Raw genomic sequence first — 16,945 nt, 5'->3', positions numbered from 1 at the left:
AACCACAACAGCTCTTTTGTCCCTGCAGCACCATGCTCCCGAACACCCCACCGACGGATCTGTGAAGCTGTAGGGGAAGAAAAAAGCCACATATTTAACCACTCGGTGATTAAAAACAGAACGGTGCAGAGGATAATAATGTCAGGCACAGAGGCAGAGACAATGTCAAACAAACCCCAGTACTCGCTTTGCATTTCCCCACATAAAATACAGATGAGCTCTCACTGGGTGCCTGCTAGAAACGTGGGTAAATAAGGACAAGGATTTGCCTACGCTGTTTTACATCAGGGTAACGCGGAATTGGGTGGGTCCAAATCCCCACCAAACGGAACGAGCTCACCTTGGTTTCAGATGCTGATGTTTAACAGGAATTTTGATCAAAAAAAGCACTTATACTCAAAACACGGTCCCACAGACACATGAAGCATGACATCAGCTTCTAAAAAGAAGCACCCTTTTTTTGGACAATGCTCATCTCTTAGTCAAGGCACTTTTCCTCTTTATTTGCACAACTTTCTTCCTTTTGCCATTGCAATGCTTCGTGCCCCTGTGGCAAACGCTGGCTTCCCAGCGCACCACACAGCAAGACCAAATCTCTGAAGCATGTGGAAGAACTCCAAGAATTATCTCTGGCCGTTTCTCTATTCTTTATATAGTCTTAAGAATTTTTCCATTCCTGTTTGGGACGCAGAGGGGGGAGGGAAGGGTAACGGATTGTTTTGTTTTAAGTTATTTTTATGAACTGCCTTGTATCTGCTGACTGCTTGGGAAATTTATGGCAAACACTGGCCTCCCTCCTCCATCTGGACTGAAAAAAAAACTGCACAAGAACGAACGTTGGAGAGGGGAAAAAAAAAACCTAACGGATGACATGCCTCCTACAAACACGCTGAATTACAGATGCTGTCTGAATCTCCCGGTGGAGCTCGAAAGCTTGCAGATGTTCGCAGCCCGAATGTTCTCATGACAACTCTGAAACAGGCTCTCAAATTACAGAAATCACTCATAAAGAAAGGGGGCTTGAGAGGAAACCATTTTCTCTTTCAGCGTGGTTTTTGCCTTTTTGTTTTGTTTTACCTTCTTGGGATTTTCTTCGGAATGAATTGAGAGAGAATCTCCAGCTACAAACAAATGGCAAGCTCCTTTTAAGCAAATACAGTTAATTTATTCAGTGAGAAACGAAAATATTTGAACAAGATCCCTTCTTTTTGCCTTCCCTCTTGGGATCAATTCAGTTCCCACCAGCTGGCTGAGGAGGAGCACAACCACCAGGACCAGCCATGTTCCTGTATTCCAGGCGAACACAGCGACCTCCATTTCTCCCTCTCTCCCTGCAGAATTTCTCATTTCACAGGCACATTGTCTGACAAGCGACAACGCTCTTATTCCCTCCCCGAACAAAAGAAAGCTTGTGGCAAATACACAGCCATTTTAATACCAAACAGCTTGGGCCAACCGTTTGTTTGCAGCAATTTTGCAATTCATATGCAACGTCCCGGTTATTCTATTATCTGATTTTACACTGGGGAGTACTTCCACGTATTGTGCTGCAAAATGCTTGCTGCCTGCAGTCGTTATTTCCATGGGTTGTTCTCTAGGATACTCAAAACACTTCAAATAATGGACCGTAGCCCAACGCACACACCTCAAGCCTTGAAAAAGGGCGCAGAGCTAGCAACCTAGAGATACCTGAGCTGACACCTGAGCTCCTGGGGAGCCGCTGCTATCCCCTAACACGGCCCCATGTCCCACCTCCTTCCAGCTTCGCCCTCCCTGTTCCTGAAGCTCAGCACGAGCCCCCCAGCAGCTGCCCACACGAACACACCGCGCTCATCTCCTTTCTTTAATTTCAACGTAATTTCAGGTTGGAAATGAGATGTTTCTTCTCAGACAGAGCGGTCAGGCATTGGGATGGGGTGCCCAGGGAGGTGGTGGAGTCCCCGTCCCTGGGGGTGTTCAAGGCAAGGTTGGACGTGGTGCTTGGGGACGTGGTTCAGTGGGTGACAGTGGTGGTAAGGGGGTGGCATGGCCCTACACCATGCCCCAAGACCCCCCTCCCAAGCCCCTCACACCCCCTTTTTCTCCTCAAGCACCACCTTCAGTGCCTACAGCTCTCGAAATACCCCATCTGTTCCCCAAGGGAACCCCTCAACACCCGCACACTTTTACCCCACAAAACACTCCCCAGTGGCCCCCTTAGCACCCCTATAACGCCCCCAGCACCCTCAGCGCTCCCTTAGAGTCCCCAGCCATGCCTGAGTACCCACAGCTCCCCCTCAGGGCACTCAAAGTGCCCCTATATCGCCCCCCGCCCCCTCAGAGCTCCCAAACGAGCCTCCTGCCCCCTCAGAGCCCCCATAACATCCCCTCAGCACCCCAATGGAGCCCCCTCACCCTTCAGAACCCCCTCAGAGACCCCATATCGCCTCCATAGTGTCCCCCAAGAGCCCCCATAGACCCCCACACACCCCCCAGAGTCCCCTTATCGCCCCGACAGCATCCCCTCAGAGCTCCAAGCCCACTCAGAGCTCCCATATCGCCCCCATATCATCCCCTCAGCGCCCCAAACCCCCTCACAGCCCCCATATCATCCCCTAAGAGCCCCTCCGGACCCCCCCGGACCCCTCAAAGCCCCCATATCGTCCCCATTTCAACCCCTCAGCACCCCAAGCCCCCTCATAGCCCCCATATCACCTCCATAGCGTCCCCTCAGAGCCCCTACAGACCCCTCACAGCCCCCATATCGTCCCCTCAGAGCCCCAAGCCCCCTCACAGCCCCCATAGCGTCCCCTCAGCGCCCCAAATCCCCTCATAACCCCCACATCGTCCCTCAGAGCCCCCGTATCGTCCCCATAGCGTCCCCTAAGAGCCCCTACAGACTGCCCTGGACCCCTCACAGTCCCCATATCGCCCCCATATCATCCTCTCAGCGCCCCAAACCCCCTCACAGCCCCTATATCGTCCCCTCAGAGCCCCAAATCCCCTCACAGCCCCCTTATCACCTCCATAGCGTCCCCTAAGAGCCCCTACAGACCCCCCAGACCCCTCACAGCCCCCATATCCCCCCCATACCACCCCCTCAGCGCCCCAAACCCCCTCACAGCCCCCACATCCCCCTCCCAACCCCCTTTCTCACCCCCCCCTCAGCACCCCCAACACCCACCCCGGCCCCCTTCCCACCACCCCCCCCCCGTTACCTGACGAAGGCTTCGGCGGCGGCAGGGGAGCGGCGGGGCGAGGGGCTCGGGGCCGGGGCCGGCCGGAGCAGCGCGGAGCGGCCGCACAGCGCCATGGCGACGGCGGGGGGCGGTGAGGGGGGAGCCGCGGCACCACAGCGCCCGCAGCAACCGCCGCCATCAGCCCCGCCCCGCCCCGCCCCGCCCGCGCCACCTCTGAGGAGAAAGGGGGGTAAAGGACGACGGGCCGCAATGACGCCCGCACTTCTCGCCTCGGCGGCGGGCAGAACGCAGCCTGACATTCAGCTTCAATATTTTGAAGGATGGTAAAAAGGTTTTTTCCCGCTGACAATAATTATATATAAAGTGAATGGAGTGTATTGTTTATATTTCCCCCCATTTAGGGAGAATGGGCTCGTCCAACGCCTGTACCCCTCGCGCAGCGCCCAGCCCACCCCCCGCCTCCTGTCATGGGCGCGTCCAGCCCCCGGCACAGCACCGCTCCCCCCCCCCGCCCGCTGTGGTACGGGCTCGCCCGAGCCCCCTGAGGGCTGTGGGCTTGAGCCCCCCCCTACTCCATACGTGCCCCATTTTGAGCTGTGGGGTCGCAGAATCGTCAAATAAAAGAACCCCGGAATCACAGAATCACAAAATCGTTAAATTTGGAAATGCCTCCAACCTCCTCTGGTCTAACCACCCGCCTACCACCGCTGTCACCCACTGAACCGTGTCCCCAAGCACCTTCCCTTGAACACCCCCAGGCATGGGGATGCCACCACCTCTCTGTCACCCCGTCCCCAACCCTGACCGCTTTCTGACAGAAATGTCTCCTCATTTCCCACCCGAACCTCCCCTGGTGCAACTTGAGGCCATGAGGATCGTGCAGTCAGAACATCCTGAGGTGGACGGGACCCACAAGGATCATTGGGTCGTTTCACTCCCCCCTTGGGCATGTTTTTTGTAAAAAAAAAATTAAAAGGAACACACAGAGTGCATCCTCCTCTTCCCTCACCGCCCAGCCCTTCATCCCACACCCCCTCTCTGCACTGTATTTCAATTCCCCTATATATTTTGCCGGAGCAGTGGACTTCACCGTCCCTTCTCTTCAGCTTGGAGCTTGTTCCAGAGCCGTGCTGTCCTTGAAACCTAAATTGCACTTTGCCCTCTGCCATGGGGCAGAGATCAGATAAATACACAGGACCATGACCTGATATCACCACATACAAATGTCCTGCAGCCAGGTGTCATGCCGCCCTGCCCCATCTTGTACACTGACAGCACACATCCCATGTCCATCCCGAGATCTTCCTGATTTTTAAGCCCCTGGATGTGCTTCAAGATGAGCTTGCTGGTGTGCTACCAGCAGCACCAAAGCCCTGAAACGTTTCCAGAGTAGGGCAACGAAGCTGGTGAAGGGTCTGGGACACAAAACCTATGAGGAGTGGATGAAGGAACTGGGGGGTTTGGGCTGGAGGCTCAGGGCAGAGCTCATTGCTCTCTGCTACTGCCTGAAGGGAGCTGTGGGGAGCTGGAGGTCGGCCTCTGCTCACGGGTAACTGTGATAGGTCTGAGGGAATGGCCCCAAGTTGTGCCAGGGGAGGTTCAGGTGGGAAATGAGGAGACATTTCTATCAGAAAGAGTGTCGGGTGTAGGGATGGGATGCCCAGAGAGGTGGTGGTGGTGTCCCCATCCCTGGGGGTGTTCAAGGAAAGGTTGGACGTGATGCTTGGGGACATGGTTCAATGGTGGTAGAGGGGTGGTTGGACCAGATGATCTTGGAGGGCTTTTCCAACCCTAATGATTGTGTGATTCTGTTCCAAGGCTACAAGCACTAGCCTTAAGCCCAGAGCCAGGCTCCCTCCTCATACAGCGCTCGTGCAGGGAAAGGAATGAGTCCTAGAACTCATGTCCTGATGTCCTTTCCCTGCAGCAAGCCCCATCCTCATCCAGCACGTGGGTGTTATGTTGGCTCCATCTTCTCCTTGCCACCTAAACAAGACCCCGATGGCCACAGTCCTGCCTCATGGGGGTGTTCACCCGCCTGCTTCAGGAGCTCCTCAGCCCCAAACACTAAACAAGGCCATGGAGAGAGAGGAGAGGAGAGGTGAAGGACAACCTCCTGGGACACAGCTCGCTGCAGTTTTGCCTTGAAGTCCCTTCTTCAAGCCAACAAGGCAAGGCATTTTAAACCACTGGTGCAATGCCCAGGGTTGTTATCCACAGCCTTGCCTTTCCCTGTGATGCTAAAGCAGATTAACAGCCTGGAAAACACCCAAAAGAGGTCAGGCTTCCTGGAGGAGTGAAGTGGAAGGGGAAGGGGTGCCTGGCAGCATGGCTGGAGCGGACACTACGTCAGCTGCTCCTGCTCCCCCGCTTCCTGAGCCTCACTGTCCCACTATTGTTGCATGTTTTGAAGGCTACAAACACTGATTGAAATCCATCACAGCTGCCAAAGGAAGGAAGAGGAAAGCAGAGTGCTATGGAAAAGGGGGAACCTGCTGGTGGTGTTCCTTTGTGGGTTCTCCTGGCCTAAATCTTGTCCTATATTAACAAAACCTGGGTAAAGTCTCTGCTTGACCTGATAGGGCTCTCTCACACTGTGCTTTCAGCTTGGCTAGTTCATCGTTGGCACCTGCCTATGGAAACAGCTGCCTTCGCACCCTCTCCCACAAATACCTTTTTATTTTTAGTAGATCCCTGCTGCACCAAGAGGGAAAACAATGCTGGAAACACAGAAGCTGAAAATAACTGTTGTTTGCCCCGAGGCATGCACCTGGTGAACCTCCGTGTAGGGAACACCAAAGCTTTTCACCCTCAGGCTGGTGACTGCATCTGATTCAAAAATAAATATGTAAGTTTCGTGCTACTGGGATGTCCCATGCCAAACAATTCCCACCAAGAAGCGTTGGCTGCTCATTTTGTTGGTTTGGAGGCTGGTGGCTGTGGGAAGGCTTTGATGTCCTGGTCCATGAGCCATCCTGGAGGACTTTCCAGGATGGTGGATCCCCGATTTATTGAATTTATTGGTTAGGAGATGTCTCTCCAGCCCTTGTGTTTGGCCGGGCAGAGGCAGCTACAGAAATAAAACTGGAGGTCAGAGCTCTGGCTCTGGTTCTTGCTGTGGTGCCAGGCACAGCTGAGATGCTGCTGGTCACGGTGGCACGGACAGCACAACTGTTAGGAATAGCAAACAGAAAAGCTTTATGGCTTACACAGATCTCACAGTCAGCTTCCAGCTTGCTGTGAGCCATGGGTACATCTCTCAGGGCTCTCAATTTTGTTTTATTTTTCATCCATGAGGAATACAAGGAGCCATTTTCCCACCGTGACAGCATTTTTAAGGAAATCATTCAGACTTCTTAGAGAGAAAAAAAAAAGAAGCGTGCCATACTCCTGTGGTAAACAAACAAGGTAGTCACCCGCTGGGTTTTGTACGAATTGTTTTTCCTCCCTTCCGTTCAGATTTATGGGATCCCGTAGAGTTTATGGGATCCCATAAATGTTTCAGCAGAGCCCACCCTCCAGGCAGTGTCCTCAGAGCAGCGGATGTGTTCGTACCAAGAACAGGCGTGCTGCCTACAGAGCTCCTGCTGAAACATTTATGAACAGCACCAGCTGAGGATAAAACAAGACCGTAACAAAAGTTTCCCACTTTTTACCTTGGGAGGGAAAATTGAATAATAACTGATGATGGCGATAAATACTTCCTACTCCATTTATCCAAGTTCTCCGGGCTAAAAGATCTTAGTTCTTCTCAGGTGTTATTTGGGGGAGGCAGATGCTAAGATTTTAAGATTTCCTCTACCCTTAAGTTATTGTTTTGTTCTCATTGCAAAAGGCAACCCTCGAGTCAAGGAAAATAAAAAGGCAAGTTCATTCTCAGCAAGCTGAACACAGGAGATGATGGAGACGTGACACACCGAGATCCCGCGAGCACAGGAAATGTATCACAAAACCAGCACTGCCACCAGATGTTTCTTATGTCCCTGCTCTTTGTAAGTGGCTAGTTCAGCTAAGAGAGGTGTGAGGGTGACTGTGGAGAGCTTTATGAGATGCAGTTTGCTGTAGCTAACCCCATGCGGGTATGGAAATCTGAATTTGGGGCTGTTGGTGGTAACTGCTGACGTTGTCATTGACTTCTTCAGCGGTGGTAGGAGCAGGGAGGCGTTTGCTGCCTGATGGGGGAACCACTGTCCCTGAGAATAGTCCCTGAGAATAGTTCAGTGGCACGGCTTCTTAATCCCAGCGTGATCTTTGACATCTCCGGGTGCCACGCTGCGACACTTCTTGATGAAAAAGAAATAGGATTTTTGCAATCCGCCCAGCTTCTGTTCCCTGGTGTTATTCTGTCTGGCTCCATGAAATCAAATTCAGGTCTCACCTGCTCGCTCACAGCGTGACCCTGGAGGTTAAAGGTAGCATTTTCTAAAGCTGCTTGGGAATGTCAGATTTGCCAGTGTGGGATTTGTCTGATCAAAAACATGAAATGATTGTCTGGAATGATGTGCTGGCTTCTCCTCTGTAATCCCTGGATGCTCTGGAAAGGCTCTGCAAGTGCAGAACAGCTGGGGTATGTCTCAGGATCATAGGATTGTAAAGAAATTCAGGTTGGAAGGAACCTCAGGAGGTCTCTACGCCAACCTCCTGCTCCAAGCAGGGTCAGCCATGAGGCTGGAACAGCTTGCTTAAAAGCAAGCTTTTAAGCAAGCTTTTAGGCAAGTGTCATCTTGAAAAACCCCCAAGGACGGAGACAGCACAACCTCCCCTGGCCCTACAACCCCAAACCTCAAACGTTTCCCTGGACCTGCTCCTTTCCGAGTGCTTGACCCCAGCCTCCACTTACCCACCCTCAGCACTACAGCCGTCCTCCCTCTAGATGGCCGCCAGCTCCTGGAGGCAACCGACCCTAAATCCATCTCTTTTCCCCCTCTTTGACGTCCTCATTTCAGCCTCAGATGCACCGAGGAAGCCAGGACCTACTGTGCCTGCTGTGTGGCCTCCCCTACATCTCGTTACCTCCAGGACCAGCCTCCCACCTCTCCCACCCCGCTCCCTCCGGGGCTCAAATCCTTCTCCTCCCTCTGCTTCGCCCTTCCAGGAGTCTCCTCTCAACGCTGCCTGGAGAAATGCTTCTTAAAACACGATTTAAGGCGGCAGCAGCAGGTTATACAGCTCTCCAGCTTGCTCTCAAGTCTCTACCTGTCGGCTTCAAACCATCAGGCCTGGAGAGGCTGCGACTTCAGGCAACACAACGTCTTCAAAGGCTGGATGCGTAGGCGAGGAGCATCTCTGAGCCTCCCCGTGCCCGGCAGAGCTCCTCAGCCGGTGGTCCTGGAGGGCTCTGGGCTCCTGCAGACCCCACAAAAGGTGCCTAAAGAAAGCCGAGGTGCCAGCGTGCCTTGGACCCCGTTGCATCACACTGGAAATTCGCTGGGGGCTCTGCCAAGATCTGAGAGAGCTGTGCTGTGTCGGTGCACATCTCTGCTAAACACGGAAGACATCCAGCTCTCTTTATCTGGAATTTCCCCCTCCTGGGCTCTGTTTCTTGTAACAGTTTCTGGCTCAGAGAGGCTGCGAGCTGGCAGGGCCGGGGATGGCAGGAAGGGAAAATCCACCTCAGCTTTTCATTGCCTTTTGCCAACATTTCAGCTGGGTGATGTATTCCTGCTGCTGAGGCCAACATCTCCCACAGCTTCCTGACCACCACCACGCTTAGTCCAGCACTGACCCTCTCCTACGCGGACCACAGACAGTGGGAACGGGGATCTGACCCCTCTGAACCATTTCTTTGCCTTCCCCAAAGAGGGATTTTATACCCTCAGGCTCTGCTGCTGCTAATTTCCAGCCCGTGGAGGCACCACTGCCTTGCCACCTCCTTCCAGACCTCTTTTACGGCAAGATGCAGCTCCTGACCACGTCCCCCTCCAGCTTCCCAGCTTCCAGTGAAGCAGCCCCGAGCTCTCTGCGAGCCAGGAGCTGGGACCAGAGGCAGGAATCAGCACCGACATCGTTTGCAAAGCTATTTTTTCCCCATTCGGCTCGCTCCGTGGGAAGCCAGGGGTCTGATGGGCAAACACCGAGCGGCGATCGCCTTCACCCCCTGTGATAAATGAAACTCATTCTCTCAGGACATCATCCGTGAAAACACAGGGGATGATGAAGGCCAGGAGCACTCTGTCTCTGACTCTGTCCTCTTCCATCCTGCCTCAGTCCGCAGGGAAGAGGGCTGAGCTCGTTTTACAGCTCACTTCCACCAGGTCCGCTCTGAAACTGCCAGGAAAAGGGTACTTTGAAATCAAATTATGTGATTACGGAGGTTTGGAAGGGGGTGCGCGGGGAGAAATTTGGTCAATGCGCTGCCCTTCGGTGTAGTTTTTGTGTCTGGGAGCAAAAAGAGTGAAACCACGCAGTAGTGAAACACCAAACAGAGCCTCAAATCCAGCCTTGGGAAGGAAAGCTCCCCTGGTCCCAGTTATTCTTGTGAAATACGCAGCACACGGGCTTAACCAGCCATAAATCTTGGTTTCCTAATAAACTCCTCTCTCCCTACCTCTAGGACAGTTACAGCTGGAAAGTGAAACCCTGAAGTCTGTTGCTTAAAAGCTGGGAAATCACCCGAAATCAGAGCTGGCGGGCAGGCTTCGGAGAAGCTCTGCTCAGACCCTAGTGAGCAATCTTTATTGCATTTCATGAGCTAAACTGTCTTGGGGGAGAGCATCTGGAAGGAAGACCCAGCTGTGAAGAGCCTACGGGGAAGACAAGGCATGTGGGTCGTAGGTAATAAAGGCCTGAAATCTGCCATTTGGCCCCCAAATCTGTTTTTTGGCTGCTCTGTGCCGCAGGACTGTGTGTGGAGGGGTTGGGCTGGAGCTGATTTCATGACTCAAGCTGCTCCAGGGCTTGCATCACCCCCAGCCTCTTCCAGCGGCTCGCATCCGTTTCCTTCCCAAATGACCCCGGGGAGAGCAGCTGCTCCATGCTGCTCCCGGGGTTTGTGCGGCTCTGAGAGCAGCTGGGGCTCGGGGAGAGGCTGCCGGCCACCAGCATATTTGCAGAAAGGGTTTAGGAGGAAGGGTATGGGGAGAAAAAGGTGAGAAATGGGGGTTTGCAGACTGCTGAGCTGGGGAGGAGCGCTGAGATGCAGCGTGCAGGGCCGGAGGACTGGGCTTCGACTCTTCTTTGTCTCAGGCTTCACTTTTATCCACCAAAAGGATTGCTGAGCGCAAACCCATTGCTCTAAACCATCACCAGCCTCCTTTAAAGGACCGTGATTTACTGCCTGCCGTCCACCCGAGGGCTGGCCCAGCCTGGGTGACAGCAACGGGAGCAGGAACCGAATTCCCCAGCGGGTGCCTGCAAAGCGCCGGCTGCCACAGCGCAAAACCCCACTGGGAATCCCAGAGGCATTCCTTTCTTTATTGCCAGCGCTACCAACAGCACCACATCCCTGGGCTGTGCCGCCACGGGTTCTTCACACGCGAGACAATGTTTTCTCCTATTTCGCCCCAAAAAAGCGGCCGCCCCATCGCCCAGCAGCGACGCAGGCGGGGCGGCTAAATCCCACGGGGCAAATGCGCTTTTTTGCCGTCACCCAAGGTCACCGGCTTTGACTGGCGGCTGCTTTGCCCGTTCCCCGAGAAACGGAGCATGGAGCTGGCCGGGCAGCCTCTTCCCGAGGGTTTTCCCACCGCTTCGGCTCACCCTCGCCAGCTTTCCTCGGGGAAAAGGGGCATTGTCAGCCCTTTCCTGGCAGTCATGCGTGACACCCGCCAGCAGCAGCTGGGTTATTTATTGTGGCTCTGCTTGTCAGCTGGCCATACAATGCACAGAATGGGCCCCGGGAGCTGCTCGCGCAAGGAAGCAGGGCACACAAGCAAAACTGGGATTTAAATGTCATTTAAGCATGTCTCTGCATGCCTCTGAATTATAATAATACAAAAAAAAGGTCTTATAATAAATCGCATACTTTTCCATGAAGCTTCTTACAAACCTTCAAAAGGAGAGTGCAGTGATCCAGCAGCAGCTATTGCAATCTTTCCTCCTATAGAAGCTTCCAGTCCTGCAGGTAATTTAAATTCCTGATTTAAATTCCTAAATACCTAAATTCCCCCAAAACCCAGAATAAAACCTTAACCCGCTGTTTGGGGCTGCCCCTGCGAAACACGTAGGGGACATTTAGGGGGGTCAAAGAGCTCGTTGGGGTCACCCTGCACCGAGCCTGGGGCAGAACCTGGCCAAGATGATGTGTGCACACCAAGGGATGATGGCAAGCAGGAGGATGCCAGCTTGCAGCATCACTGATACACCATCAGGTAGCAAAATCCATCATCACACTATGAAGAGAGCACAGCAGGGAGCTGAGGGTCTTGGTGCTCTTGGGCACAAAGCTCCAGATGCTCAAAGGGGCTGATTTGAGGTCTAAGAGCAACCGATGTGCTGCATTTCACTCTTGGTCCCCTATGGTTCTCTTCCCTGAACCAAAATCATTTTTTTTTCCATCTCCTGGGGCAGTTTTGCTGCCAATCTGCCTGGAAATAACGCTTCTCAACAATAGCCCTCATCGGGCAGTGCAGGAGGGGGATATTGTCTGTAATCCTGTGAAATAGGCAACAAAATTTCTTGGTCTTATTGCACAGTAATGTTGTTTTTTTTTCTTCTTCTTCACTCACAAGAGCCCTTTGTGCATAGCTTCTCCCCAAAATACCGTTGCCCATCTTGGTTATTACCAGCACCATGAAGCTGGTAATTACCCTAAAAGCCACAACATTGCTGTGGGTCCCCAGAGAGGGGCAAATATCCATGCACACTGCAGTTTAGGGGACAGTGCAGCCTCCCGTATCCCCAGCTGGGGGGCTGTCCGGGTGAGCCCAGGCAGAGCCAGGGCAGATTTCCCCAAAAGGAGCAAATTGACACCAAAAAAAACCCTTCCCAGGTCCCTGCCTTGCCTGGCGTGAACCCTGAAGGCTTTGCTCCGAGCCGCAAGCATGCGGCAGGGGCTGCGAGAAACATATGGGGACAGAAAGGCAACCTCCAGTGTCATTAGCTGGGAAAATAAATAAACCATAGGTGTCTTGCCTCCATTGGCCGGTTTTTATATCTGGAACTAATTTTGTCATCATGCTGATGAGTGACGAGATAATTGCCGCAGCTGCGCTATTCAGCCTGCTCCAAAGAAGCCCTTTTTTCATTAATTCAGGCGGTGATTACACACTCGGAGCCAAATTTCTGCTGCATGTAACCCTATTAAGGCAGCGCCTTTACCCTGGGGATGGGCTCAGCCCTCCCTGTTCCAACAGCGTGCTCACGTTTCTTTGTTCTCTGGGAGACAAAGGAAGAGCTTTTTTTATTTTATTTTTTTCCTAAACAGAACAAAATTAAGGAAACCCGATGTCTTCCTGCATAAAACAGGACGCTTAAGATGTGATCAGGGACAGCAAGTCGCTATTTACTGCCTAAAGGAAGCTAAAATGTGGATATTAAAGCGATGTCCTGGCAAAAGGAGATGTCTTCTTCCAGTGGCAGCAGAAGGGCTGTGAGGAATCGCCCGTCTTTGACCTTGACATTCCCCTCGTCTGCCTTCACCCGGAGCTTTTCATCCGGGGCATCACCTTGCTTGGTCTTTAACGGGGAACAAAAGGGAAGCGAGCTGTCGAGTGAAACGGGCAATTTATTGCTGTCGCCTACCCCCAAAACAAAGGAGCTCAGTTGGGGTTTTGCCTGACGGCCTCCTGGCAACACTAATTTCAAGCCAAGTGCTTTTGGGGCAGCTCATGAAACCACAACGTGCCTCTAATTCCAGCAGCACAGGCACTTGCAAGGCACGGCCCTGGGCTGCTCTGAAAGGCAAGCGACAGAAACCTTGCAAAGGCCAAAAATCACATTTTTTGTGTGTGTTTTTTACAACCAGATGGCTCATTGGAGATGGTTGTTGTTGGCGAGGCAGCCAGAGGGCTGGGCACAGCCAGGTGGGTGAGCAAGGGGAATGAATGTTCACATCGCTCCGTGCTGAAGACCTGTCTCTGCCTGGTTTCCATCAAGATTTTGTGTTCATATTCAGTGCAAATTATTTCCATTTCCATGAAAATGATGACGGTGCCTTGGTGATCTGGGTTTGATGTCACAGCTCCGCATGAAATCCCCACAGCTCCAAGCTGGCTATGAAGCAGGAAACCCACAAAACGTACCTTTAGCTTGGGGAAGAGGCCATTCACCTGGAAACTCGTTTCATTTTTTAACCAGCCCTTACACCCAGCTCTGTGTCATCTCCCTGAGCTCTAACGTCATCCCAAATGTGACAACTAGAGCCAAGCAGGATCTACTTCAACCATGGCATTGCACCTGGCCTTTGTCACGGGGGAGCAGGCACGGTGTCTGTGGCTCCACAGGAGCTTTAGGATGAGTTGGCTACAGCAAGTGAGGTTGCTTGGGGTAAAAGCACACGCTGACTTTTAAAATCCTTTGAGTTTTCAGGTCTGGAGCTCTGCCTCTGCTCTATCAGCCTCTGCAGTCGGCGGTCAAGTCAACTTTGCTGTCATGGGTTTAGGAGATGAGCCAGGACTGTAACACGCACGGCTTCACCTTGGAGGATCTCATTGCTTTCACCACGGCAGGGCCGAGCTCAGGCAGCACAGCAGAGCCAAGGAGCTGGGATTTCACTGCTGACGTTTTATTTCAAGGCAAAAACCGTGAAATCACCAGCCCTCGCTTATCTTCATGCAGCGCAAGGGTGGCGTGGCAGCCTTTGTAAAGCTGGTGACGCAGATGATTTAGAGCAATCCAAGGGCAGGTTGCTAGCACTGCGATTGCATTGTAAATCACCCTGCAATCAGCCACCAACAGCTTTTTCTTAGGAAGAAACCAACCTTTTCTCAGCAAGTCCCAAGAGAAAATACCAAGAGCTCACGGGGGTTGCCTAGAGGTGAGGACAGCCTGGTCGCACGACGGGGCACGTCGTGGGAGCAGCCCCAGCAGATGCTCTGCAGGAGCAGATTGCCCTGGGCTGGCTTTTTCTCCATTTAATAGGAGGCAGCATTGCTCTTTCTATTAATTTAAATTTCCCATTCTGCATCACATGAAGCTTCCCTTCGGCTCTATTAATTTTTCTACAGCCAAACCTGACAAGTCCGTGCTCATCCACAGAGCCAGCAGCCGCTCCGCTGCCGCGCAGCCACCAACATCAGGCACAAAATCACACAGCTGGAGGATGTGGCCTGTGAATATCAGGAGTTTTGACGTGGGTGACCAGTCATTTCTTGAGCTGAAGAAGATTTAGGCAAAGCAAAAAGCAGGGCAGACAATGATTCACGAGGAAGAGCCCCGAGCACCAGCTGCCTGTGCTAAACCCCACCTGGCGCTGGGTTTTCACCCGAAATGCTACTGGGGGCAGCTTGGGCTACAAAAGGCTTCATGGTTATTAACTTAAAAGTATCACATTTTGATTAACTTCAACATATCTTATTGTTAACTTCAATAACACCTCCAAAATGTTCACACATCCGAGAAAACTTTGTTCATGTAGGAAACTGGGACTTGCACGGGGAAGATTTCGCCTCCCAGGAGGTGGCCTTGCAAAAACCTCTCTGTTCATGAATCGGTGGGTTTGGTTCCGTCTGCTGCGAGCAGAAACAGCAGAGCCTGGCCCGAATTCGCTACCAAACAGCACAAAAGCCTCTGGGGCTGGGTGCATGCCAGGTGGGAGCTGGCATTTTTGGCTCTCCGGTGGCTTCGTGCCTCTTGGAGGAAAGCTGCTCAGCGCCTCGCTCCGCAGGCACCAGGAGGCAGCATATGCACAATAAAGGTGCAAAGCTGACTGTGAAACATAGCGTGGTGCTTTGCCTCCTGTGGCTACTGCAGAGCCGGGGATGTTTTCCTCTCTGTATCCTCAAAATGTGCCCTGTGTTTGACGGCAGCAGCTTCTGGACCCCTAAAGTTAGCGCGTGGGATCCCAAAGGGAGCCCCATAGTGTGAGGCAGGAGCTGGAAACTTCAATAATCACCCTCCTGGCTTCTGCATGGATGCTCATTTCTGGGGCTTTTCTACAAACAGTGGCTGCTGTGTCGTTTGGTGTCTTAAAAGCTGGTTTTAATTTAATCTGTTTTAATTTGTGGTTGGCTATTTATTCCTAGGAGCACAAGAGTGGCTGCAGTGGAGGGGGGAGGTCCCTTTAGCCAGTACCCGTCTCTGTACCAGGCACACAAAGTGCCCTGGCCCTAAAACCCCACAACAGCAAGTGCTTGGGAACTGGCTGGAAAGAAAAATAGCAATGCCATCCTCAAATGTAGTCAAGGGAGCAATCACAGATGAGAAACTCCCAAAAGATGTTGGGGGAGAAAGACTCTGTGTAAAGGAGTCACAGCGGTGTCATTCCTGGGGGATGCTGAATCTGTCTCCTCAGTGATTAATTCCCCTTGCTAAAGGTGAAAAGCATTTTTCCTGCTTGCTCCCTGTGCCAAATATTTACGCAGTCACAGCACAAAGCCCAAAGGGCTCATCTAACCCAACAGGGTACAGCAGGGTTCGAGAGAGAGTGCCACGGACGGGGCATTCCCACCGACAGCAGCACAAACCCAGCTGCACCACCAGATAATTTGCTTCAAAAATTCCTCCCTTCCAAAGTTTTGACACAGCCAACGTAGCCCCTGCAGAAATGCTGCGGCGTGTCGGACGTAGGAATTACCTACGCAGCAGATCTTGGATATTACAGAGCACAGAAAGATAAAATTGACACCCAGTAGCGAGAAGTTAATGAAGCAGAAATGAATAAGACTTTTAATATATTTTTTCATCAGGGAAGGAGATTCGCTATCTGCACGTGTTGCTGAGGGGTAGAAGGGGGATATACCCCACGTGATAACACCAGCATATTTAATGTTTTATTGCTTCCCCAGTGTCTCCGTGTTGCAGCGTGCCCTCTTTTGCAGACCTTGGGGCTGGAAACGTGGAGGCAGATTCTCGAGTGCGCTCCTATGGCACACAGACCAAGTCCTAAAATCGGGTATGGGAACCAAGAGCCACAACTAAGCCACAAGATGCAACAGGAAAACAACTTGTACAGCAAAATTCAGCAGGGTGGCTTGTCCTCTCCAGAAATGGTCAAGGTGACCTGCTTGTCATCAGTGAGGGAAAGAAATAAGGGAGAGCCAAGAGGCTGAACTCCCTACATGCAGGCGGGCATCGCTGTGAGCTCAGCTTGATTTTCACAATTGGGCTGAACCTCCAGAGAAGTCTAGGATGTAAAAAAGGAGGTCACCACACCAAATTTGGCTCCTACATTTATTTTGAGGTGCAGGGAGGAACCCTAACAGCTAACAACTCGGTAAAGCACAAAATGAACTGGACAGCAGTGCCACGACGTGTTGGTTATTCCTCTACTTACTGTTGGGTCTCGCTGCGAGCAGGAGGATCAGAATAATGCTCGCTCGCTCCCCTGCAAAAACCCTGAGGACCCAATCCCATTTTTTTCTTCTTCCTAATTTATATCCTCTCTCCTCCCTGTAAAAATTATCATCCTCCAGCCAGGAGCTGGACAGGGCTCCGGGGATCCCATGATGGGTGGCTGAATCCACAGCCGGAGTGAAGTTGGCCAGAAACATGCAAACTCTTTAGGATTCTGCCCGAGTTCTCCCACTGCGTAATTCAGCCTGGCAGCACAGGAGAAGACGAGTTTCGCTAACTTGATGAATGTCTTAGATCATCTGCAGACTAAACGGATGCTGTGCTGAATAAAGACACCTATACCTTACTCATTTCAGCACGCTGGGTGACAGCCG

At 52.3% G+C, this 16,945-nt stretch overlaps 1 protein-coding gene across 1 annotated transcript in view; it reads right to left on the bottom strand.

Annotated features, from left to right (window-relative positions):
* The window catches only part of DNAAF9 (dynein axonemal assembly factor 9), a 72,168-nt gene extending 68,847 nt beyond the window's left edge, over positions 1-3,321 (bottom strand). The window contains exon 1 of the mRNA XM_084519018.1: positions 3,198-3,321. Within this exon, the coding sequence (XP_084375144.1) occupies positions 3,198-3,292 (95 nt within the window). The 5' untranslated portion in view covers positions 3,293-3,321. The remainder of the gene's footprint in view (positions 1-3,197) is intronic.
* Between the last annotated feature and the right edge of the window lie 13,624 nt (positions 3,322-16,945).

Source organism: Aythya ferina, assembly GCF_964211825.1.
Source record: "Aythya ferina genome assembly, chromosome: 4".
Taxonomy (NCBI): domain Eukaryota; kingdom Metazoa; phylum Chordata; class Aves; order Anseriformes; family Anatidae; genus Aythya; species Aythya ferina.
The sequence above is the reverse complement of the archived record's forward strand: the minus strand, read 5'-3'. Positions and strand labels throughout refer to the sequence as shown.